This window comes from Camelus dromedarius, chromosome 2 (genome assembly GCF_036321535.1).
Source record: "Camelus dromedarius isolate mCamDro1 chromosome 2, mCamDro1.pat, whole genome shotgun sequence".
NCBI lineage: Eukaryota > Metazoa > Chordata > Mammalia > Artiodactyla > Camelidae > Camelus > Camelus dromedarius.
This window is the reverse complement of record NC_087437.1, coordinates 108821824-108848091: the sequence shown is the minus strand read 5'-3', so window position 1 is coordinate 108848091 and position 26268 is coordinate 108821824. Positions and strand designations below refer to the sequence as shown.

Genomic DNA, 26268 nt, shown 5'->3' with positions numbered 1-26268 from the left:
TTAAAATCTTCCAAGTAATAAAACAAGTTTGGGGGGTAATTCATTTTATTGATGTGTTGCAAACCACCACCCAGACATATATTAATAAGCACAGACGACTTAGTTCAGAATCCCTTCCAGAAACTGGAAGCAGGAATAAAAACCACTATGACAATACAAAACCACTTTTTTAGGTATTTCCTCTTCAGTATTTCAATAAACATGATTTCTTCTGTCATGTATTTAATTTTAAGTGAACATGATTTACAGTTAGTTTTTACTTTTTTATTATTATTACAGCCATTATAAAAGCCATAAACATGTTTCCAGAGAAAGCACGTTCTGAAACTTACAGTATTCTCTCATAAAACAGGAGGTAAGCCTGTGAGTTCAGTACTTTAGCTGTAGACACAGCTTGCACATGTGTGTCGCTGATGTGAAACCACTGCCCTTTGGTTGACTCCATTTCAAAATCTGTCAAGAGGAAAAATAAAATTAAGTATAAATGGAAAGATCAAATTTATCATTTTCTGGTTTTGCTGTAAATATGCTGAATACCAGAATTTTCCTGGACCTCCTACCTTGTGGAATGTCACCATGGAGAACAAGATTGGAGAGATGACTGCTGGCCGTTCTTGCCTTGGCGTAGGCGGTATAATGCCCTGAGCGCATGGTGCCACTGTGTTCAACGACTCCGTATAAGGAATATAGTACCCTTGTGTTTTCTTCAGCAACATTCTTTAAAAATGAACAGAATTCAGAAGTTAGTTCTAGTTCCATTTATGAAGGTCCCGTCACAAGACAATTTTAAAACTACACAAAGGGTCTCTGATCTTCAAGAGTGCAGAAATCTTGAGTCTGAATTTGACTGTTTCCTCCCTTTTCTCAGCCTACTGAGTAGTGTCACACTTAACATGTTTTTACTAGAAAGTTGCCACTGTCGTTGCCCTGCTGGAAGAACCATAAACCAGAGTCCACTTGCCACAGTCACAGTTTCCTGGCCCACCTACTTAAACTGAATTTGCCAAGATTTCTTTAGGAGTCTGGGATCAGGTAATTCCAAAATACCTCAACAACTCATCCTACTTTTCAGCCCAAAATGTAAGCCTTTAACAGCAAGAGGGTAGTATTTAGGGCACACCCAAAACCACCCATTGCATTTCCAAATGCCCCTTGCAGATCTGGTGAGAAGCACATTCACCCTCTCAAGAGCCCACTCTCCATCTAGCAGAGGCTGCTTATTCTTTGAAGACCACGTGTGCCCCAGGGCTGGCCGGCAGCAGGGAGAGGGGTTCCAGCTGGGAGCCACTCGCGGACACACAGCTACTCCATTATGTTCTCTTGTAAAAAGTCTTCCTGAACAAGCCTCACTGTCCTTCGATAGTACTGTCCCTACACACTCATCTCTCACCTACACCTCCCTACTCGCTAAAGACCTTTATGTGTCATCCCAAATCCTGTCAGCGTCCTCGGGGATTTCAGTGTCCATCCATGAGCCTCACAGGATTTTCGCTGCTGTTCCATTTTAGCCAACCACAGCCAGGACTGTATTCTAGAACCAGTCATCACTCAACTCTTCAACTTCAAAAATCTTACTAATTTTCTAGTCTCAGTCCATAATTCTTTCATTCTTCCAACTCATCTCGCCTATACTAGGCAACGTAACAGGACCCTCCAATCCTTTCTCCTGGCCTGTCCAGCCTCTTTTGGCTTCATTCCCATTTAAAATCTTCAGTACTCAAAGTGTAATGCAACATCAGCATGACCAGAGCTTATCAGGCAGAATCTTAGACCCTACCCCCATCTATCGATTCTCAAGTGCCTCAAATGCACATTAAAGTTGGAGAACTTAGAGCACACGTATCACTCTTACAGTCTCTTAACACCCATCAGCAGCCCTGCCACCACATCCAATTCATCAAATAACCCGACCCTGAATCCTACAGTGCACCTTCCCCAACCCAACAGCTGCTACTGCTAGGAAACAAAATTCTGTATGCAGACCAGTAAATTCAGGATTTTCTACCTCATGAGGTCCTCAATGTGACTATATAATCTTACGATGTGTCCTTAGTTAGCTGCCTCTTCCATGGATGGTCCTTCACAGCAACTGGACCAAACCTCCACCACTCTCTTGCAGCCTCTCATTAACCCCCTTTATTTTCCATAGTTGACCTCACCTCCCACTTCAGGAAAACTGAGACATAACCTACCCAACTGCAAGTTGCCCGTATCCTTTCCCTTTTGTTCAGAGATACTCCAACTTAGTGCCCTCATCCCAGCCCTCCTGGCCTCCTCCAAGGTCTTGCTCAATCAGTTCTCTCTTTTTTTCTACATCTTCATCTTCTAGATTTTCCTCTTGGCCTGGAAACCTGATTAGGTCTCCTAGTCTTAGAAAATCCTCATTAACCCACTACTTTTCCTTTTCAACAAAGGCTCTAACATACCTATCTGCTCTATCTCCATTATTCTCAATTCATTTCTCAACCTACTTAAGTTACTACACTTCCTGAAAAATTTACCGTGACCTCTATACTGTCTAATCCATAAATACTTTCTAGTCCTTTCCTCTTTATTCTGACACTGGCCACTTAGTCCTTCCCCGAAACCTGAACACAGGGTAATGGCATTTTAGGCAAAAGATGGATTCCTGATGATGGTGTATTCAGAACTAATCCAACTTTCTGTTTACAGGCATTCCTCAATTTACTGTACTTTGCTTTATTGTGCTTTGCAGATACTGAAATTTTTTTACAAATCAAAGGTTTGTGGCAACTCTGTGTTGAGCAAGTCTATTGGTGCCGTTTTTTCAACAGCATTTGCTCACTTGGTGTCTCTGTGTCACATTTAGGTAATTTTCAAAATACCTCAAACCCTCCACCAGCAAAAAGATTACAAATCACTGAAAGCCAAGATGATGGTTGGCAGTTTTTAGCAATAAAGTATTTTTTAGATTAAGATAAATACTTTTTTTGGACACAATGCTATTTCACAATTAACAGACTGCAGTATAGCACAAACACAAATTTTATATGTACTGTGAAACCAAAAAATCTGTGTGACTTGCCTTATTGCAATATTCACTTTATTATGGTCTGGAACAGAACCCAAAATATCTCTGAAGTATGTCTGTACCAGCAAAAGTGGCCCTGTCCTATGATAATAACATGAAAATAATCACAATCCATTCTAGCCACCACCTCTGAAATACCTTTCATAGAGAATTTAAAGTGGGAGGGAGGAAGGGGGACTTTCCATCATTTCAAATTTTGCACAGAAAGTTAAGACTTTATTAATACATTTATACTGAAGTATTTAAAACCTGACTACAGAACAACAATACAGCTTCTCTGATTCTCCAAATTCCTCAGCGTGGAGACTTGCTGACACCCTTGGTGGGCCTCTTACACGCAGATGCTCCCCAGAGTTCTGTCATAGCCATCTCTTCTTCTCTCTCCGTGCTCTACACAAGAGATCCTATCCTCCCAGAGTTTGAACCACCACCTATGTATTGATGTCTAAGTCCTACCTCCAGCCCCAACCTCTCTGCCCTGGCCCTCAGACATGTACATCCAAGTGCTTTCTAGACACAGCCACGTGAATATCTCAAACATGTATGAAAACATTTCTAAAACTGAACTCATTACTCCTCTCTCCACCTCCCATCCTGCTCCTCCTCCTCTGTTTCTCCCCCAGCTCACGCAGCCCCGACTGCCCACTCAAGTCAGGCTCTGGCAATCACGCTCAACTCTCTGTGCCACCCTCAGCACCCATTTAAAGGCCTCTGCCTCGTCTTCCAGAGGCAACAGATCATAAGTCTCATTAATTTTACCTCCTAAAATATTCCTTTAATCTCCATATCTCCAGCCCTAGTTGAAGCTGTCACATCTATCAACCGAGTTAATTCAACAGCCTCTTAACTAACCTCCCTGCCTCTAGTCTTTTCCTCCTAAAATCCGGCCTCCATTGCCTCAGCAAGCAACCTGTGTAATACACACATCTGGCTGTGTCACCCCACTGCTTTAAATTCTTCAGGGGCTCCCCACTGCATACCTAATAAAGCCCAACTTCCTCATCAGGACAGCCTTCCAAAACCTCATTCCTATCTTGCTTCTCTGGCTTCATCTCCCGACGATTCCGAGACTTGGTACTATAAGCTCTGGAAATGCCTACAGAGCCAGCCCCCGGTGCCCACCAGGCCGCTTTACCCTGCTCTGCCTTTGCCCCTGCTGTTCCCTCTGCCTGGGAAACTCGCTGCCTCTTGATGCACCAAACTGAGTCTTACTCCTTAAGGAGCAGCTGGGGCAGGTTCTACTTCACAGGGCCTTCCCTGAACCACCAACATGCTGAGTTAAGTGCATAATCACCTCTGCTCTGTGTACACCAAGCTTAACACTCAACCACATCACACTGAGATTATCCATTAATGTATCTGCTCACCTTTAGTTTTGTGCCTCCAGTCCCAAGACGTCTGCCATGATAATGGGGGCTTAAAAAATGCTGAACTGAAATAACCACCTAATGTTCAACATGATTTGTCACAGATCTTGAAATGATAAAGGTACAAAGATCACAGACACAGTCTACTCAGTAGTTCTTATCAACTGCATACTCATGTGAGTTGCTGCTCGGGTATTTGGTAATAAGCTATGATTTCCCTTTAAAAGATTTTCCCAAAAAAACTACCTTCACCTACCTTACATTTAAGGGTACAAAAAGGAGCCAAATCTAAGATTTCTGGAAACTTTATGTGTTTGTTAACTTTGCGTAGATTAAAACCAGCCTGAAAAAAAAAAGAAAAAAAGGATAACAGATTAAGTTTTTTTCAGGAGAAGTTGTACATGTTAAGTAAACTGCAGTCCCACTCCAGTGCCCAGGCTCTCCTAACACCCAGCCCCACTGCGATCTTCGCAGGAGACTCTGTCTCCCTGACCAGTAACTGATTGCCATTTGATCTGTTTTTGCAAAGTGCACAACACAGACACACACAAACACATTAAGACAGCTGCTCCTCTAAGAAAATTCTTAATGTTTCTGTTTCAGCCATCCAGAAAAGGCAGACCAGACCAGAGATTCTGAGTGCTTAAAACTCAACAACAGCAGAATACTTTTCTGTGAAGCATGTTCCCGGCCTCATTCTGTAACAGTTTAGTGAACTGCTGAGAGAGAACCATTCAATTAGTTAAGCTCAATAACAACTACAGAAGAGAAAACGTTCTCAAGGGACTTTGGGAATCTGGAACTGAACCTGCCTGCAACTTGCACCGCTCATAGTGCAAGTCTTCCAGAAAAGATGGGAGTCACCAAAATGGTGAAAATCCAAGGTACCAACACTTTTTACCAAGGATCAGTAAAAATAAGATACTACACACAAAACAAAAATATCACTAAAACTTCTGAGTGCGAGATATAACTAGTAAACTAGTCTTTTTTTTTAACCTGAAATGAAGGTTAGAGTAAGATGTTAATATTACTAAAAAGAGCTACATGAATTCTAGTAAATCTGAGGAAGGACTGTACCTAAATTTCTTCTCCACCTTGACATACGTCTTTGTCAGTTCCTTTCTGTCTGAACAACATGTATGTTTTACTTTCCTATGTCTTTGAAGTTAGAATTAAGAAGTAACAGAAAACCAAAGAAACACAGTTATACACTGAGACAGTAACAAATAAAGCAGTTGTTACATATTTAAAACCAGTTTTAGGTAACAAACGAGGGGTACCTGCTGAAATCTCTTTAAATGAAGAGTGAGAACAGGAGGGGCAAGAGAAATTAGCATCTGCTTTTTAGCATTGGTGTACACATGTTTCCTTTCACCTATAGAAAAAAAGAAATTTTAGCAGTGTGAGAATCATTTTAGACTCCTAAAGCAGCCACACCTGCTACAAAATCACTTCAAACACCTAAAGCAAGGATCAGCTTTCTGGAAAGAATCAAATAATATTTTCAGCATTTTGGACCAAGAGGTGAAGCCAAGGATATTTTATAGGTATTTAGACATGAGAGAAAATTTTCCACAAATGCTTACTGATGGAATTCAAAATGTGATAAAAATAACTGAGTACAACTGCAGTCTACTGAATTATTTTTGGAGAGATAATTAATTGGGGTTCAAAGCTGAAATTTTTACCATAATAATCATTTTCAAATGTTTGTCTATAAAAAACATTTTTAGCTCTGGGATTACACAAAAACAAGAGGCAGGCCAAATTTAGCCTGTCAACCACACTTCATTAATGCCTGCTCTAAAGCAAACAGAACTGCTGTAAAATCAAAACAATTTACTTTTTATATTGACGTGTAATAAAGAAAAGGTAGAGTTTCTAAGTGTTTCAACAATTCTAGTAAGAATCCTTAGAAATCTATGATCCTTCCATATTCCACTTACTGAAGCTCAAAAAACATAAAAAGGTGGAGGCAGGAGGGTATTACCAGGATCTTCCTGTTCTGGATTTGAGGACGATTCTAAGAAAGCACTGTCCCCTAGTACCTTGCACACTGGGCATGTCACGTCAGCACACTGATGAATTAGTGTGGCTTCCTGGGTGCAAAGCAGATAGGGCATCACAAATGCTGACAGGAAACCAAGGATACAAAGAAACAGCCACTACCTGTAGGAATCCTGCTGTGATAACATGTCAGTGGGATGATTCTGCCCACAGCGAGTGGAGTCAGAGAGCAAACTGTCCCACTGTAACTGCCGCTGGGACGCCACAGAGTACGAGCCACTTCAACAAAGTTCTCTTATTCATCCGTCTACTAAAGTATTTACCCAGAAAAGGGAACTTGTTGACAACATCCAAATCCTGATAACAATGAAAACTGCAGCACTCTACCTGGGCAGTGCAAAACGTGCCCCTGAACATTCATCTGACTTTCTGTGAAAGAATCTAAATACCTTTTATATTTGCCTTTGGTCCACTATACTGTCTCCGCGTGCACACTTCACAAAGCAGTTTATTAGCATCTCGAAGTTTCTCATTTCGGGTGAACTGATATAAACAATGTTGGATTGAACATTCATCAGTATTGAAAGCGTCCCTGTTTGCAAGAGTACAGAAAGCAGTTTCTGGGTCTTCGTTTACAACTTCATATACCTTCGTCCCAGGAGTATGACCGTCATTCAGAATCTCTATATCTATTTCATCAGGTTGAAGAGCAGCGTTCAAGTTAAGGTTCTTAAAGCCACTGGAAATGTCCACTTCTCCGTTGCTCCCTTCCCTCGGATGGGCACCATTTAAATTCCTGGTACACTCAGTGTGAGAAAATGCCAAAGCCTCCAGGGCATTATCCATGTTGACATTTTTCGTATCAGCTTCCTCTGTGGATTTTTGACTGTCAGTTACACTTTCTATCATTTTTTCATGGACATTCAAATCTTTCTGATTAACACAATATTCTTTATGTATAACTTCCTCTTGTGAGATATGGTTGGATTTAATATCCACTTCTCCCTGAAGTGACAATTCAACTGCACACTCATCTTCAGGATGGTCAATGACACAGACATCATTTAAATGAAGAACTTTCCCTTGAATTTTTTGTTGCCTTCGTTGGTTCTGTGTAAAAAGTATATAAAACATTAAAAAAAAAAAAAAAAGAGAGCGAGGAAGAGACAAAGCGTACACATACCACCTCAGGTTCTCTTGCTCATCAATCAAAAATAATTAAGTTACTAAGGAAGAGTTCACTCTCAGCATTCTGAGCCTAGAAGTCCCTTTACTATCAGGGATCAAATAAATTATAAAGTTATTTGATTGAAAGCAGGAATAAACCATCACCAATCATCAAAAAACTGTTACACAGGGGCAAATAAAAATGTGCAAGACATGGTCTCTGAAGGGAAGTGATCCAGACAGAGCAGTAAGGCAGCTGACCCCAAGCAGGGGCGAGTGACTACATACATAACAGGAAGAGATGGATTCACATGAGTTACCATCACTGGATCAAGGTTCCAGTGAAGAGGTAAAAAAAACAAACCAAAAACTCAAGGATGTACAAGCACAGAACTGCTTTGGGCAGAAGGACGGAGGAAAACACTCGGGGAAACAAATGGCCCCCAGTTAGCCAGGAAGCAAGAAAGCCACATGCACAGAGAACAGTGGAAGCCTCCACCTGCTTAAATCATCCGGTCTGCCATTTGCTGCCTATTTCTGGGGATGCGGAGGGAGGCGGTGGTGCATTTCATCAAGATTCCTGTTACTGGAATGCCTAAAGACTCAAGGAGTTAGCATTTTGGGTTGTAACTAAAAGGAAAGTCCCTGTGAGGCTAATCTGTAAAACCAGAAGACTGAAGGGCAACATAAAGGGTCCTGGACACAAATATTTTCCGATATGCTTCAGTTAAAAATAGAGTTACATGTGAACGAAAAATGGGAAAAGGATATAAGTGAATACTTCAAAGGAAAGGAAACACAAATGGCCCTTAACATAAAAACGTGCTTAACTTCACTTACATTAAAATAAATGGAAAATAAAACTGCACTGAGATACTATCTATCAGACTGGCAGAAATCCACAAGCTTGATAACACACTGCTGTCAAGGATAAGGAGAAACAGCAAGCCTCGTATGTTGCTGGTGAGAATATAGACTGGTACAACCTTTGTGGAAGGCAATTAATGTATGAATACTACAAATATAATCCTTCTTCTTCAAATGAACCCTACAAATGATATATGTGTAGGGTTTTTCACAGCAGCACTGGCCATTAAAGCAAAAGATTACAAACACCTAAATCAACAGGAAAATGGCTAGGTGAACTATAGTACATCTATTATACTATATTTAGTAGCATGCTTGCTACTAAAATGGAATACTATACAGCTGTCAAAAAGGAATCTTTGTGTCCTGAAACGGAAAGATCTCCAAAGACCTAATCAAGTAAAACAAACAAAAAACAAGGTCCAGGAGAGTACGCATGAAAGGAGGGGAAAACAAGACTACATATTTGTATTTGATCACATTTTCCAAAAGAAACTCCAGGACACATAAGAAACAAATGAAAGTAATATCTATGTCATAAAAGGAGGGGGATTTTACTGTACACTTTTACATATATATTTTTAAGTTTTTGAATATCAGTGTATTAACAACTGAAAAAATTACTAAAAATGAACTAAAATTTTTTTTTGAAAAGTTGTCACAAGTAATGCAGGGTTAAATAAAGCATATTTTCTTCATATATATTCAAAGAAATTTCACTGCAGAGAACACTAAATGAGCTAATTCTGTAACTAGCAAATGAAACCGTTGTACGTAATATGACAGACATGTCTACTGATGTTATTCAGACTTCAAACTTAATACTTCAAAAATTAAAATTAGCAAAGTATGGTTTTCCTATTTACCTACCTTGGCTTGCTTTTTGGCTTGCTTCTTTGCTTTTTTCTGTAAGTGCTTACTTGTTCCTGAAGGAATATCATTTCTCTCCTTTATGTAACTGTCGTTATCTTTTTCTTCCTCGCTGTCTTTATCTTCATCCTCCAGTGTCTTTTTCAGATTTTTATCATTTATACTTTTCTTACCACTCTTGAAATATGGAGAGAATATGGGCCAAAAATAAAACTTTTCAACTACTATTGGTGAAGAGACTGAAATCTCTTCAATCTTTTGAAATGTTACCTAAATAGTTTTCTACTCCTATTTTATATTAGATTTATTTTTCACAATGTTTGAAAATATATCCAGGACAGAATTCATCCATCTCAAATATTAGAAAGCAATCACATGCTGAGAAAATAAGCAAACAAACAAAATAGTAAAAGAAGGCAATTTCACAAACAAGTGTAACAGGAAGAAACATAATGAGTTGCGTTAGACACATGCTGTATCATGCTGTAATTCTGTTTCTAAACACTAGAAAGCTGCGTAAGTGATAAGCTGAATTTCTGTTGATATGTGAATTTCATGTCCCACTACAGGTATTCCTTTTATTCTTTTATTTCTTTTAATGTCAATGACAGTTTTAAAGAAAGAAAAAGTAGGGTAAGTTAGGTAAGGCTTTAATCAAGTTTAACAGTGATTTAAAGGGACCCCCAATTCATATGAAGTTGAAAAATGATTTATCCAATATTCATAATATGTTCTCTTTTTTCCTACTATGACTTGATTGGAACTAAATTAATATGGCTTAAAACTGAGATACTCTGTTAACATTTATGAACTTAAGACTGTAAGGGATTTGTGGTTAGTCTTAAATAATGAAAATAAATAGTAACTTATAATATGAAGAAAATTCTTCCCTATATGTAATCAAAGTATTATATATAAATAATCCTAGACACACTCTTTAAAAAAAAAAGTATCCCATTCTTTATTCAAATCTTTCAAATTCTTCTACCTCAAATACATTAAGAAAAATTTTCAATGCATGGGCTAGTAACACACAAACTTGGAAAAGGTGACAAACCCTCCTCCATAAAATCTAACACAGGAAAGAAAAAAATCTACTTAAATAACATAAGTAGTCTTACCTGATCATCTAAAACTGGCAGAGACAAATCAAGGAAAGATTCATGAACCAAGGAGACCTTAACCAACCAAAAAAAAAAAAAAAAAAAAAAGTAAAAGGAAGGAAAAGATTCAGTTTAAACATTATGTACTAAGATCATGGGGCAAGGGGGAGGGGAGGACACTTTCTTAAGCCTTTATTTTAATAATTTAATGTCTTATTTTAATAAAAGCTTAAGAAAGTGCAATGAAAAATTACAGTGTTGAGGACTTTGGGTTAGGGGAAATAAAGTGTTAAACTAACTTCTTCCTGATATAAGGAGCACTCATAGGTCCAAGAGAAAACTGTGCCTACTTGGACAGTTCAAAAGAGAATATCTTATGAAACCAGACATTTCTGTTTTTAAGAGGAACAATTGATAAACTGTACTAATATTAATGAACAAATCCAGTCTGTTTTACATCTACTTACAGTTCTGCACTCATCGCACATGATCGTACTAGTCAGTTCACCACCAAATATTCGGTCCACAAAACTTGGTACTGATTTTTTCTTTTCATAATCTATAAGGAGAAAAGAAGTATATCAATTACTCTTATATAATTAATAAGTGAAAATTATTCACTTATGTATCTAACCCTAAAATTTTATTTTTAATTTCCTATGCCATTGACTTATTTGTCTCTATTCATAATTAGTGTAATTTCATTTTTATGCTGCTCTATTGCTCTGTTTCAGAAGCATATACTCTATTTCTGAGCATAACACAATTTAACACAATCATATATTATAAAAAAGAAAAAAGTTCTTATCTAATCTCTAGTCAGTAAGTATATCAGCACCTCAATGAGTAAGATGAGCGGACTGGGCTAGGCTGGACGATACTCTAGCTCACTTCCAGCTCTAACATTCTAACACTGGCAGCAAACTGGGGAGTAACTTGCTTTGTGAACTCTTAAGACTGAACTCCATTTAAAATCAAAACAAAAACAAAAACCAAAACCAAAACCAAAACAAAAACCAGAACAGCCCTCAGGAAAATGTTTCAGACAAAATCCTTTTATTTTCCTATGTTCCTGGAAATAACCTTGATATGTTTAGTTTAAGATGACATAATTGTACTACCTAGTCACCCACTTTTCTAAATACATGAAATCCGTAAGCTTTATTCAAATGACAGGTGTCCATTTATGAGGAACACATTTTATAACAGACAGTGCGAGCAGGCATGATTCTCTCTGCTGATGGCCAGGCCAGCCCCAAGGGCAACAAGGAGGCAAAGAGTTGCTATGTGTTGATTCTAAACTGTGCATTACAGCACAGTAGTCACTAGTCACTGTGGCCATTTAAATTTAAATTAATAAAAATTAGATGGAAATAAAAATTTAGCTCCTCAGTTGCACCAGTCACATTTCAAGGGCTTGTAGCCACATGTGGCTCCTGTATTGTACAGCAGAGATATGGAAGCAGTCCATCATCACAGAAAGTCCTACTGGATAGATCTTCAGACTTTCCTAAATCTTTAAATGCCTCGTAACAATAAAGTTGGCTCCATGATTAATAAACCAACTGAAGACTCACAAAGACAGGTGTAATTCCCATACTACTGCTAATTATAAAGTCTTAAGCTTTCGAAAAATAAATTGTGATGCTATCTTAGCGCTATCTTTACTATTTTCACCATAATACTACATAAAAAAGAATATACCAACAGCTAAATTTTTCCTAAAGTATTCATCTTTGGAGTACTGAATAATTTTTTAAAATCAATAGAGATAAAGAGATACTGTATGTTAATAACTGTGGATTCGAAATACATCTGCCAGCAATCTTGTCCAAAAGAACAGAGGAATTCAACTATAGTGTTTTAGTTCAAAAAGTCAGACATTACCTTTAACTTTATTTTTTAGTTCTTCATCCAATTTTTCAGTAGAATTACCAAATGCTTTAAGAATTCCTTTACTCACTCTCTAAAAGTAATAAAATGGATATATATACTATTAAATTTTGAATTTTATAGCTAATTTCCTTAGAAAATATCAAGTCAAGAAAGTGATCAAGAATTAGCTCTCCAAAATTACTCAATAAAAATTAATATTTCTAAAAATCACATTTTCAAAATTAACCAAGGAGCTAAAAAGAATTATACCTATAAAACAATCACTAACCCCTGAACAAAGTCACCGTCCCATCATTTCAAGATTTTTACCTACTCAAACCAAAGCTTTTCAGAGCATGCCCAGCTCCTCTGGAAAGACCACTGAAATGTCACATCCTAGAAGCAGAGTGGTTAAACGAGAGCTACTGAGACAGGTGCTCAAAGCCAGCTCCATCAGTCCTGGGAGTCTCTGAACCAGGTACTGAACCTCTACACCCTAACTTCAGAATCTATGGAGTGAGAAAATGGTAACAGTATCTACTCCTTAGAAAGGGTGTGAGGACTGAGTAAGATAATTCATACTGAGGACAGTGCTTGACATAAAATCAGAACAAAATAAATCGTTATCACTATGTTATTACTGTTATTAATTATATATCCACATCCTCAAAAAATTACTTTACATCCTGGCAATTAACAAAAATTTTAAAATGCAACAAATATTCCCTGAGTCTTAGGAAATAAAAATACTTCCTAGCATCAAAAAGCAGTGCTAAATCACACTCAGAATATGAGGAGAGGTGCACTGCAACTGGGAATCGCTCTGGGAGAAACAGTTCCAGTACTTCGTAGCTCCCCTGGTATAGGCCAGTACAAAGAACCTTAAAGAACAGTAGCGCTGTAAACATCAAGCAAAGCAGAGCACCGTGAAAAGGAGCATCATTTGTAATTCCCTTCATTCATTCTAAATTAAAATATACTGGCTGAAAAGGCTGATGTAGGAAAAAAAATATTTTTTAATACATTAGCCTCAAACAACTAGTTTTCATTGCTTTAATAACCCTTAAGACATCAAATGACAGACAAGTTAATGAAAATTAGATTATAAAATATACTGGTCAAAATATGCTAACCTGATGTTCTTCTGCTCTCATTCCATCCAGTAAATAGCGAAGCAGCTCCTGGCTGTCTTGCTGCTGATAGCCTTTAAACCGCACAGCTCTACAGGGAAAAGGAAAAATGAAAAAGAAAAAATATGGTGAGTCTACTAAAATATGAAACTATTTTTTTTAATAAAATCTTAGGATCATATCCCAAATCTCGGAGTGTTCTAGTTTCTCAGAATTTCTGTTTAGTCCAACAACACCCTTGGCAGATTCAATTCTCACATAAAGTACATATTTTTTAAATCCAAATGAAATAAACTATGTTTTACTGTATCTGATGAACTGACTCTAGTATTAATTTTTTCATACTGTTGCTCAGCATCTTACTGATGCACTGAAAGCACAATCAAAGTGGATACTCACTTTTTACAGACCTGAGAAAAGAGTTCTTTAGGTGTCACGATTCCCTTTTTGGTCTCTTGCATCTCATTAAGAAACTGGCTCATGGCTAAAGTAAGAGGGCCTGGAGGCTCAAGGTTTATTTCTAAGGGTTCCTGAATATGGGAATAAAAATTACTTTCTTCAGTCAAATTTTGGAATCATTTATCAAAATGTAACAGTCAACCAATATTGCCACCGTTCCTGACAGAGCTGTCCCAATTAGGAGTTCAGAATGTACATCAGATGATGGGAGAGTTTCTGATCATAGACTATTTGATAAAGAATTCAGTTCTACTGTTTTAGTTTTAGATCAGCAGGAACTTATTACCTAAGAACTGAAAGAGTCAAAGCAAAATGTAAATAGTAAAAATGGTTAAGGTAAAATTCACTTGGCTACACAGCATTTAAGTCACTTTAGAAGATGTTAGAAATAATAAGATATGCCTAGTGCTTCACAAATACCAACAGCATTCCCAAGAAGGAAGCCAAACACTTGAGCACAGCAGAACACGGCACACACAGAGCACATAAATGTAAAGGCCCCTTATAATTCCTTCTAGCCTGATACCTTTAACTTGGTAGCCTAAAACAAAGTAAAACGAAACAAACAAAAAAGGTGAACATGAGCACCAATTCTCAAAATAATTTAAAATGTGGATATTCAGAGAGATAAAGTACTGATTATAAAAAAAAACTTTAAAGTACATACTGTTAGTGCCAAATCAGGTGGTTCAATTTTTACAATTGTTCCAGACATTTTTACTTCTTTTAGCAGTTCTCGAAGCACTGGTGTTTGTGACAAATTCTGGAATGTAGGATGGAAAAGAAAGGGGGAATTATTTAAAGGCAAATCAATTCATCTATAGTTCTCAAGTGTCTATTCTACCAAAACAGAAAATCTCTCTCAGCACTGCAACTTTTATTATATATGTCTTGGGAAACAAAAAGTAATGATGTGCTTTTCTCCCCACTCTATTTGGCTCATGAATACTTCAGTTCTGAGCTTATTCGTCACATCAGAAGGGCGTTCTCCCAACCACCCAATATGAAGCTGCTGTCCCACCACCACCACCACTTATCACCACTTGTAACAAGGTATTTGTTTCTGGACTCCATTCTCCTGTGTTCCCGCCACACAAGGGAAAGTTCTATGAGAGCAGAGGCCATGTTTGTTTTGAGCTCTACTGCACCCCAGTGCTCAGCAGTGTTTTACTGTCATGTAAACATTCCCTTGAGTTTTCTTTAAAGACATAGAAGTAAATCACTTTGGGGATGGGGGGAACTCAATACTTTAAGTAACAAACATGCAAAAGTACATAATAATACAAGAAATACACTCGATTTTTTTTTAAAGGGGAAAAAAATTAACACTGGCACCTGCATAACTGCATTGAAGAAACATGTATTTCCCAAATTACTGAGTCCTTTCACAGTTATTTGGGAAGTAGAATTCATGGAAGGATTTTCTTTAGCCATGTTTTCCTTTTTTTCTCTTTCTTGCTCATTTTTACTCTCCTTTTCTAGTTTTTTATTTTCAAGTTCAATGTTACCATTATCTTTTGCTGCTTTTTAAAAAAAGAAGAAAAAGGAAAGATTTGTAAAAATGTGTAACAAAGCCATGCCAAATGTAAAGTTATACCTGGGACTAGAATTTGTGAATTTCACCTAATATCATTATTTGCCACCTGTCTGATTTTAAGTGTTTTCTTATAAATAGAAGTAAATTACTGTCGAGAGAAAAATCAATAAACAAAGAATATTCAGAACTGATGTAAGCATTACTTTGATGAATGAAACCAAACAGTGTATGTTTCAGTATAAATCCCTTTCTTATAAAAGTTTTTTTTTTAACAAATGAGCATATCTTACCCTGTGAATCAGAGTACAAAGCAATCAAATAAAGAATGTGGACATGAAATGAATTTCTAAATGAGGTGTGAGAGTCAAAAACCCATCCTGAAGTTAGTAACAAACAATTCTGGCTCTGTAAACAATACCTCTGTGACTGTAAAAATCTAAACAAGTTCTCAAACCAGATGATGAAAACCAACCCCATTAATTTAATTACGTATGAAAAATACTCTGAGAAGTATCTGGCCTTCTGAAGGCAGTACAAGCACTTTACATCATCCAAACAAATGTAACCAAGTAAACTCATTATAAGCAGGTCTCCCTTCAGCTCCTGTGCCAGGGTATGGGACCAGGGCATTACTACCCACTACTTAGTCCAGACTTTTCATCACCTTTGACTGTATTATTTCTCAGATTCCCTTCTAATTCTAACTCCTTATAATTATCTATATTCTCACTGTTTTACTTTCCTAACCAAAAATACTTTTCATAGTTTGAAATCAACCATAAGTAACATTATTCAGCTATATATAATGCTATCATATACCAATCTAAACATCAGTGGATTACACAAATCAACATTATAGTATATACTAAGAAACAAATGATTTTACCTGATTTTGGAGCTGTAATACTGGCTTGTTTTCTAACATAATCAACCACCTGACCCAACCGGTTTGAATTACAATACTGGACCTCATCATCACATATGTAACACCTGTGACCCAAAAGATCCCAGAGAAGAAAAGTGACAAACTGACAACCACAAAATGGAACAAATTTTAATTTATGGAACCCAAAGTGTGTAACTCTTAAATTATTCTACTAGAGAAACTGAAAATAAAAAGTTTATGTTTTCTTGAAGAAGACTATATCCACATTAATTCTGGTTTACCATTAAATAAGGTTAGCCCAAATTATGGCTAAGCATATATGGCTACATATAAATACTGTGGAAAAACTCCAAACAGCTACTGAAACAGCTATTTATAACATTAAAGTCAAAGGTTTTTCTAGACGTATTTCAAAATACGGAGCTATATCATCGTAATTAACAAATGATGTTCAGCGAACAGTGCTGTGTAAATGGTTTTTAAAGATGTAAAATTTTATTTTAACGTTAAGAAACAGGAAACATACATATGAATCTGATATTTATTTTCATGCAAATCCACTGCGAAAATTTTCTATATTCTGTTTATCTAGAATTTAAGCTTGGTGTTCTAATGTTAAAACTAAAAACAATCTACCAAATGCTTTGTAATATCACAAACAAGAAAAAAGATGAAAATTCCTAAGTCTTCCATGAGCTACAACTTTTGTGTCTGTACAACACTCAGCAAAAGCTTCTCATAACATCACACTCTCTAGTCTTCTGAAAATGATCATATTTAAACAAATACTACAAAAATTTTAACTTCTCTGCTCCTTAAGCATTTCAAACACCTCCATTCTCCAATATTTCAAATAACTTCCAGTAAATGGCACAGGAGTTAAAACTCACCATACACTCCAGTTGTCCAAACTAAGAACCAGACAATGGGGTTCAGATCTTGGCGTCATATAATGCTTCAAGGCATGCTGCTCCTGAGAATTTCTGCCGCAGCCCTAGAGAATCATAATCATAAACCTCAAAGCCACAAAAATTCACCAGAAGAGAATTCATAATCTATAATGAACAAGTGGCTCAAGATATTCTGCCATTCTTAGAATTTTGAAAATAAAATTTTAGACTCTAGAGAGCCCAGATTTTGTTAAAACTTAGATATGAATAGGCAACAGAGGATACCTAAGGAAGAAAGTATTTGGAAAATCATGCACTAAAAGTATTCTTCCTCTCCACCGTGTCCTTTCAAGTCCCAACTAGACCATGCGAATGCAGTCATTCACTAGGGCTAGTTTGGACTCCTTAACATCTTCCTAAGTATTTTGCCACTGATCAAATCCCACCCAGTCTTCAAGACCTTGTTCCAAGGCCACTTCCTCTCAGAAGCCTATGCTTATCCTCCCAGATGAGAAAACACTGTATCCTTCCTGTAAACAAACTTCTACAGAACATGATGTAAACTCCTGGTGGCATTCCTTATTTTCTACCTGATAGTAAGCTGTTAATGCTGATATCCTCTCTCCCCTGGACTGTAATCCTGAAGGCATGAAAAATAGAATTAATCTATTACCAAAAAATCTAGCAAATTGAAGGAGGTCAATAAGCATTAACTGAATGAGTAAATGGGAGATCTTCACCTACAAAATGCATAGGCATATTCGAAAAAAAACATGACCAGACTGTCTGCCTCCAGCTGATTAAATCACTGCTAAGAAATATATCTTCACTGTGTATCTATCTGAACCAGGCCACCAACTCCCTTGGGTGACTGACACTACAATAAGTGGTCCTGTTTCAACTGTAACTACTAAACATAGATCAATGGCTGTTAATCATTTAACTATGATATCAAAACTACTGATTTAATTTATCCTACTCAACATTTTAATTCTGAAATAAATGAGTTTAAATTTCATGTTCACTTTAAAAATTATAACATCATTTGAAACTTAAAAATGAGATGAGTTATCTTAAGACAACAGTTGAGAATCCCTTGCTAACAGTACAAAACAAAACTCTACTGGGCCAAAAGTTAACAGTGAATATTGACACCATCTTACCCTTAAGAATTAAAAAGCTAGCAAAATAAATAAAATTTATAATAGGAAATGTACTGTGGAAAATCTGAAATAGCAAAATATACTCATGCCCACCATATATATTTTTTAACAGATTCAATGAAACTTTTCAAATACAAATAAACAATAAATATGTTCTTTGCTAACATATAAATTTTTTAACTGTCTGACCACAATGACATATCACTTGTTGGGATGGTTAAAATAAAAAATTATGACAATACTAAATGCTGACAAGGATGCAGAGAAAGTGTATCACTCACACACTACTGTTAGGAATATAAAATCGTACAGCCACTCTGGAAAAGTTTGGGAGTTTCTTAAAAACTAAACATTTAATTATCACATTACCCAGCAACTGCATTCTTGGACATTTTCCCCAGAGAAATGAAATCTTAAGTTCACACAAAAACTTGTATACAAATGTTCATAGCAGCTTTATTCATAATCGCCAAAAAATGGGATAAACCCAGATGTTCTTCAACAGGTGAACAGTTAAACTGTGGTACACCTAAACCATGGAATACTACTCAGCAATCAAAAAGAACAAACTACTAATACGCATGACTTGGATGAACCTTCAGGTGATTATGCTAAGTGAAAAAAGCCAATCTCAAAATGTTGTATACAGCATGACTCCATTTACATAACATTTTTGAAATGACAAAATTTTAGAACTAGAAAACAGATTAGTGGTTGCAAGGGGATAGGGGGAGGAATGGCAGTAGAGAAGTGGGCATGACTGTAAAAAGGCAACACAAGGGATCCATGTGATGCTGGAACTACTCAGTATCCTGATTGAGGTGGTGGACAGACAAATCTACAAAGGCAACAAACTGAGCAGAACTTAACATACACATACGCACATGCACAACACACATATCCCCACACACTAATGAAGAGAAGTAAAACTGGGGAGCTCTGATTAAGACTGATGAATTGTAACAATGTTAATATCCTGGCTGTTGATATCCTATATTAAACTATAGTTTTATAAAACGTTACCACTGCCTAACAGCCCAGTTTCTGAGCAGATAAACTTAACTTAACCACCACTAAGGTTGACAAAGAGGCCCTGACCTTTAGCACCATGGCAATACCTGTGAACTGTTCTGTAACCCAGATACCACTCCACCCCACCCCCCTAAGGTATTCATTTCTCCAGCTGCCAGGAATGTGGCCCAGTGACAGCTCACAGCGAGGTCTGTCCATCCCCAGGAATTATCCTCAGTGGAAGGAAGCTGCCTTGCCCAAGATTACTCCTCCCCAGGAAGATCCCACAACCAATGACTGGTCTACGCACAGGTGCAAAGGCCGGGCCCCTTGCCTCAATTCAAGATGTCTCTGAAGGTCAGAGTTCACTGAGGGATCAGCTGAAGCCTCACAGCACTGCCTCTTTGCTCTCCCTGTGTCTAAGCCTGCTTCCCACACTGTTTTCCTGGTGTGGTACTGAGAACACTCCCCAGTAAAGCATCCACACACAGATCTCAGTCTCAGAATCTGCTCCCCAGGAAACAGGACCTATGCTGACATTCTGGTCACCCATACTGTTCTTTTAGGTAGTGTCTTCTAAAATAAGTTCAAGGAGTTTAATAAACTCCCGTATCAATAAAAATCTATGCATACCTGATGGCCACATTTAAGACACAGCCAAACTGAAGGATTTTCTTCCGGTTCTTCTTCAGATCTATCTTTTATTTTATTGTCCGTCTTACAGTCTTGGCAAATATTCCATTCCACATTCACTAAAGCCTTTTTCAAATTACCTTGTTCCAATCCTTTTCTGATGTGTCTGCACATAGGTTCTATCAAAACAAATAATAAAGGAATATATGAGGTAAAATATGAACTCCTTCAGTTCATTTCAAAACTTACACTTGATTTGAACTTCAAAAATAAATTTATTCTATAAACAAATTGTTAGGTAATCTGAAAACTTACAAATTTTTGATATTTGATTATGAGACTATGTGAGAAAGAGATTTTATATAAATTTGAAAGTTTGTTTTTTTGAAGTCCTAGGTACAGCAACCACCACCCCAAATTCACTTCAATCTATTTCCCAGATCTATTATTCTCTTTATTGTAAAAGGTTTGTAGAGAAGGTCCGTCATCCAGTCAGCAATACAACTACTGCAGGCCCGGCACTGTGGCACATGCCAGTGAACCTAAAAGTGATTGACTCACAGCTCTTCCTTTGAGCAGCTCACATTCTGGCAGGAGAGGCAAATAAAGAAAAAAATGTACAAGAATCTCTAAAATGTGCTATAGCAGCCTCAGGAGAGAAGGCTAAAGTCAACGCAAGTTTCACAGGGGAGGTAATGTCTATACAGTCTTGGAAGGTATAAACAGATAGAAAAACCTCTCACATCGATTAAGCACTAACACTGTGCTATATGTTTGCATACATTATCTCATTTAAACCACACAACCACCCTAGAAGGAAGATGCTACCATCCTAATGACAGATGAGAAAACACAGATTTAGTGCCCAAGGTCACATAACTACTGAGAAGCTATGCCAGAATCTGGACTCAAGTCTTTTGATGTCAAAGCTCACACTTTAAACTATGACTTCATAGTATAAAGAACAATCTGAAAAGGCCACATCCCATGAACAAAGGGATGGAGGTGTAAAATGTAAAAGTGCCTACTGTCTGCTCAGAACGGCAGTCACACATGTAAAAATCAGCAGCTTGACCTGAGACTGAAAACCCCATTGGGGCCAGGTCAATAATGGGTTTTGCAAGCCACTCGAAAGGGCTTCAGTTCTTTCAGGTCCCCAGGAGGTTTAGAAATTCATCAAGGAGCACAATTAGCTTTATATCCAATGAACTCGAATATAAATGCAGATGAAATCATGTGAAAAACTACTAAATCCTAGTAAGTAGTCCAAAAAACACAGACTGAAGAAAGAAAATACTGTTTCAACTAGCAAAATCAACAAAGATTTTTACAAATGATACTGACATATGTTGATAAAGGTTTAGAGAAATGGGCACTTTGTTATGCTGCTAAGAGCCCTGTAAATTAGTAAAACATTTCTGAAGGGCAATTTGCTTGATAGATCCAAAAAAGCCTTGAAAATATTTATATCATTTAATTCAGCAATTCTAATTCTAAGATCTCTACCAAAAAGATAACTGAACGTGCACAGAGTTGTAGCTACAAAAATGTTTACCATCACTCCATTCATGACACTGAAAAGTTAAAAATCACCTAAGTTTTTAACAGTAGGGGATTACCTAAATAAATCATGAAATATGCACCGATGGTCTTTTACATCAATGGAATAAATATCATGCTGTTAAAAATGTTATAAAAACTATTAAATGACATAGCAATACAAACATTTAAAATGCAAATTACAGAACAATAATGTACACTTTGATCCCATTTTTACATATTAAAGTATATGCCCATTTAGGGATACAAACATGAAAGATTTAATTGGTGAAATATACCTAAAGATTCAGAAGAATCATCAATTGGAACAGTTTTTCCCTTTGTCCGTTTCTTTCCCATGTTGGCACTTTATGGATTACTTACTGACACAAAATAACAATCTAGAAAACAAGATAAAGTTAGCTTGACAAAAAAAAAGTATGTTTTACAGTTCTGTAGGAGAAAGTAATATAACTAATCACATATACTCTGTGGGTCTATCGTACTTTATAAATTATAAAGACCATTTACATGTATCATCTATTTTCAATGAGAACTCAGAAGTGGATAGGAGAGTATTACTTTTGTTTTTCATCGCTTAGAAAGCTGATTCTTAGTAAGCTTAAGAGGTTTCAATAAACGTATAGGTCAGGAAAGAACCTACGTCTTCTCATACAGATCTCAAGTCTCAGTACTTTACACTAAGGGATTCAACTTCTCACTACACAGATGTGGAATGGTGGTGGCACTTTGAAAGTTAAGATAATTTCCCTTTCTTCTAGCTATCTTTCCTAGCTCTTGCAGGCAATGCAATTAGACTGATAATTTCTCAAAGAAAACTTAAAATAAGTCTGAAAACAATCTCCCAGAGGGAGTAAGAAAATTTACAAAATAATTTCAAAGCCAAATATTAAAAGTGATTCACTGCTCTGCATTTTCCACACCAGGATTTCCTAAGGATATTAGCTGAAAACTGATTATATCTGCATTCTCATCCATTTACATTATTACATTTGCCTAAATCAGTTTAGAAGACTATGACAAATCTAGCTGCCTACCAAATCTTCATCTCTTTAGTCAACAATTCAATATTAGAAAACATGAAAAATACTGAAGTACATACAGATCTACCTAACTTTAATAATGATTTTGTAAGTTCTATTTTACATACATTAGAATAACTTAGTGTCAGAATCATTTAAATGAGTATAATAATTATTTTACCTGAGATGCTTATTAAAATTCTGATTGCATAAGTGGAAAGTAGGATCTGGGACATGTTTTTTAAACACTTCCCAATTAACTGTGATCCTGCCCTGGCTTAGAGTCTTAGAACTATTCCTCCTTTAGCTCCTACTGGGTTAATGTAATTAGAGGTAATTCCAAAAGGTTGGTATGAAAAATGAGTGCCAAAGCAAATAACTGATGACCTTTCCAAAGATAATATAAAATGTAACAAGTTTCCACATTTATAAAATAAATGAATGAACTTCTAACAAAATAACAGAACTATATGGGTATATATAAAGTGAGGGTATATTTTATGTACTTTTCTCACCCTAAAATAATATTTAACATAACTTACCTTATCTAGAATTGCAGATTTTAGGGGAAAAGAACTACACCCAAGTTCTTGCCTCCATCCAACTCCCTCTAATCTGTGCTGCATTCCAATACCAGACATGCCTTCCAATAACGCCATTTTCATCACATCACTCTCTTGATTCAAAGGATTTAACTGTTTATCAGCCCACCCTCCTGTGCTGTGCACTCATGGTCCCTTAGAAATTATCCCCAGTGCTCTAGTAATCCTGACTTTCATTACTTCTCAACAAAGAACCACTAAAGTTTAAGTAATTATATGATCCTTCCGGTCTTCAAAGCCCTTTCAAAACATTATCCCATCTGATTTTCACAAAACCCTTTAACTGGAGTATTTTGCTCAAGAAGGAAACTCAGAAACAAAATGATGAAAGATCACATGGTGGCAGAGGTGAAACTAAAACGCAGATCTTTCAGTTACAAGACAGAATCAAGCCAGTCTCTTCGGTATCCTCTACTCCGAAACATCTTGCCTTCCTCACCTCTGTGCCTTTGATCTCTAGCTGGGAGTTCTCTCTTTCCATCTATCCAAAACTTCCCAATCCTCCAAGATTTTCATTTCAATGGAGCCTCGGACAACCATTCTACTCTAAATGAACCTCTCAACTGAACTTTCCCAGCGTTTGTAGTGTACACTATTCTTGCACCCTAATCAGATAGATTAACGGACTGCTTTTTAACTTTTTAACCTGGATACATGTTATTTCTCTATCTAGACTAGAATCTAAAGTTCTAGAAGAAAGAAATGGTTTTAGGCATTACATCTGAATTGCCTACAGCATCTAGCATAATGTTAGTATATAGGAGACCAAGAAATAAATAGTTGCATTGAAATAGAAAAAGAGAATAGTACCTGAAGCATAAAGGATGATTACAAGGTGCAAAGGTAGGTACATAAGAATGAAGCACACAAGTTCCGGTGAAAAAGAAAAGGGTTAATAATGAAGAAATCTGCAGTAGTGAAGACAGCACTAGCAAATCTGGTTTGAGGACTGCAGCAGCCCAGACTCCAAAGGAAAACTTGAAAGACGAACTGTAATTGCTGCAGGCAGAGGACAGCAGGGGAGGGGGTTGCTTCAATGATGTGCAAAAAGCTCCAATAAATTTTTGACAACTATAAAGGACATCTAATGAGTCGTGATAAGAGAGTACTGTGAGGACCATCAGCTATAAAACATCAACAAATCTACTGAATTTTTCAGGAGACTCCAGATGAACATTACCTTATTAACCAAATTACTCTTTATAGGACTCCACACAAAATTTAAATCAAAGCTGGTCTTGCCGGCTCTCAAATTAACCCAGTTCTCTTCCCTCTCTGCCCTCCTAGTTTTCCCATGACTGTTGGGTTCCATTAAAAATGCAAGCGTTTGTGAAACACTGTCAGCAGGACTTAAACACGGCTTTCAAGTTTTGAATAGAGCTGTCCTACCCTAGGAGCACTGAATTGGTTAGGTGACACATTGTGCGTGTCGTACCAACCACCACACGGGGGCGGCAGCAAATCCAGCCCCCACCCGTATGGTGCTCCTGGCCGCGTGGCGCCCGCCACACCTCTCCTTCGCTTCCAACTGCTCCGCACCCACGGGGGAACCTCGGGGTCCACGGGGTCGAGAAGGGCTCCAGCACCGGCAACTCATTGGCCAGCTCCTGGAACTGACAGGACACGAAGCCAATGAGAACGCGGTACAGGGCCGAGGCCCGGTAACGTGCTTAAGGAAGAGGGGCCCTCGAGAAGAAAACAAGGTTGGGGCAGGAATTTCGGGCTCCCGGTGAGCAGGAAGTCATGAGGGTGGTGACTGCGAGGCAGTGAGAGCAGAACTCACCCACGGCGACAGCGCCCATAACTGCATCCCCTAATGGGCCTTTGGGCTGGGCAGCCAGCTCCGTCTTCTTCCCGGTGACGAATAGAGAGCGACAGAGCCAAAGCCAGCGTGACCCCTAGAAAGCAACAACTTCCGGTATGCGGCATTGTGGGAAGAGGCTTTGGCCCTAGGGTCCGGAGGCACTAACGCTAGTTAATTGGCGCCTGCGCGTGGCTCACGCCGGAAGTCTAGATGCGACAGCACCCGGAAGTCTGCCGGCAATGAGTTTTCTCTGCTCTTGTGTCATTAGGGGGTTATTTAAATGCTTCTACTGTATGAGTGCCTGGTGGTTTGGAGTGTCCTGGTTGATTACCTTACTCAAACACATCACATGTGAAGCCTGAATAAGGTGGGGGGGGGCATTTAAATTTCACGCAGATTCCCTAGTTCTGGCCTATCGACTTATAAAGTTGAGTATGTAAATTGTCTTAAACTAACCGTGCGGTCAGAGGGTAAAATTGACAAATATTTACAGTTTACTTGTTCAAAATACGTGAGTCCCAAGCCCTCTGAAGTGTATTAAATAAACGTAGGCCTTCTCAACCTGGAGTTTAGTCTCATGCAGAAGACAAAATAATCGTTAGGAAAAAAAAAGATGGAGGTGCCAATAGAAAAGGCAAGGGGTATAAACAAGTAATTGACAATAAAAGAACATGATATGAAGAAACGTTCATCCTTATTAGTAATCATGTAAAAGGAGGTTAAGAAAGTGGCATCTTAACCTGTTAAACTGGCCATGTTATGGAAACGACAGGCCAGCCAAGAAACAAGCACCACTCTGAGGGATGGAGTACTCAGATTTATTACACCAGCAGGCTCAGAGATGCTTCTGCTCCGAAGCTCTGAGCACCTCCAAAACGTGTGCATGAGGTTTTATAGGGTTAATTACAAGGTTGGGGTATTCGGCCAATAGGCATGGAACAGCTTTAGCAGCGTGTTTATCACAAAAGTAGAGGCAGGGAGGCAGCAAACCAACATTTCAAGGCCAGATGTGTTTCTCTGAAAATCCAGCTGGCTAGCCAAAACAAAACAAAACAAAACAAAAACAAACAAACAAAAAAAAACATGAGCAGGGAATCAGCAAACCGACACTTATTAACTTAGATTTATGAGTTAGCCCAGCAGAACTCAGATCAGTAATCCAACACTTGTTACACTTAGATTTACGAGTTAGCCCAGCCCAGCTCTTCCTTCACAGCCAGAATAACAATGGTGAAATGGAGGGGGATGGGTAGACTGGTT

At 37.7% G+C, this 26268-nt stretch overlaps 1 protein-coding gene across 4 annotated transcripts; it reads right to left on the bottom strand.

Moving 5' to 3' along the window:
• Positions 1-27: 27 nt before the first annotated feature.
• Positions 28-25139, bottom strand: USP16 (ubiquitin specific peptidase 16). Of its 4 annotated transcripts, none has more exons than XM_031458409.2 (18): positions 24988-25139; positions 21859-21960; positions 20021-20199; positions 17214-17317; positions 16324-16427; positions 15236-15423; positions 14568-14663; positions 13841-13971; positions 13445-13532; positions 12324-12402; positions 10904-10995; positions 10455-10511; positions 9334-9510; positions 6879-7539; positions 5703-5797; positions 4676-4762; positions 561-717; positions 28-453 (listed from the first exon to the last, which is right to left on the bottom strand). In XM_031458409.2, the coding sequence occupies exons 2-18, from the start codon at positions 21917-21919 to the stop codon at positions 329-331; spliced, it is 2481 nt and encodes an 826-aa protein (XP_031314269.1). In that variant the 5' UTR covers positions 21920-21960; positions 24988-25139; the 3' UTR covers positions 28-328. The 4 variants fall into 4 exon arrangements, with proteins under 4 accessions (XP_031314269.1, XP_010975684.1, XP_031314292.1 ...); XM_010977382.3 differs by having other exon boundaries at positions 15236-15420; XM_031458432.2 differs by lacking the exon at positions 21859-21960 and having other exon boundaries at positions 24988-25115.
• Between the last annotated feature and the right edge of the window lie 1129 nt (positions 25140-26268).

What these genes read in the sequence shown, in the direction of transcription:
- USP16 (XM_031458409.2), bottom strand. Translation starts at nt 21,919, where the DNA reads ATGGGAAAGAAACGGACAAAGGGAAAAACTGTTCCAATTGATGATTCT. An exon ending in TTGGACAACTGGAGTGTATG is followed by an intron (nt 16,428 to 17,213) that starts GTGAGTTTTAAC and finishes TTTGGGTCACAG; the next exon opens with GTGTTACATATGTGATGATG. An exon ending in ACTAAAAAATAAAGTTAAAG is followed by an intron (nt 10,996 to 12,323) that starts GTAATGTCTGAC and finishes TTCTCCTTATAG; the next exon opens with ATTATGAAAAGAAAAAATCA.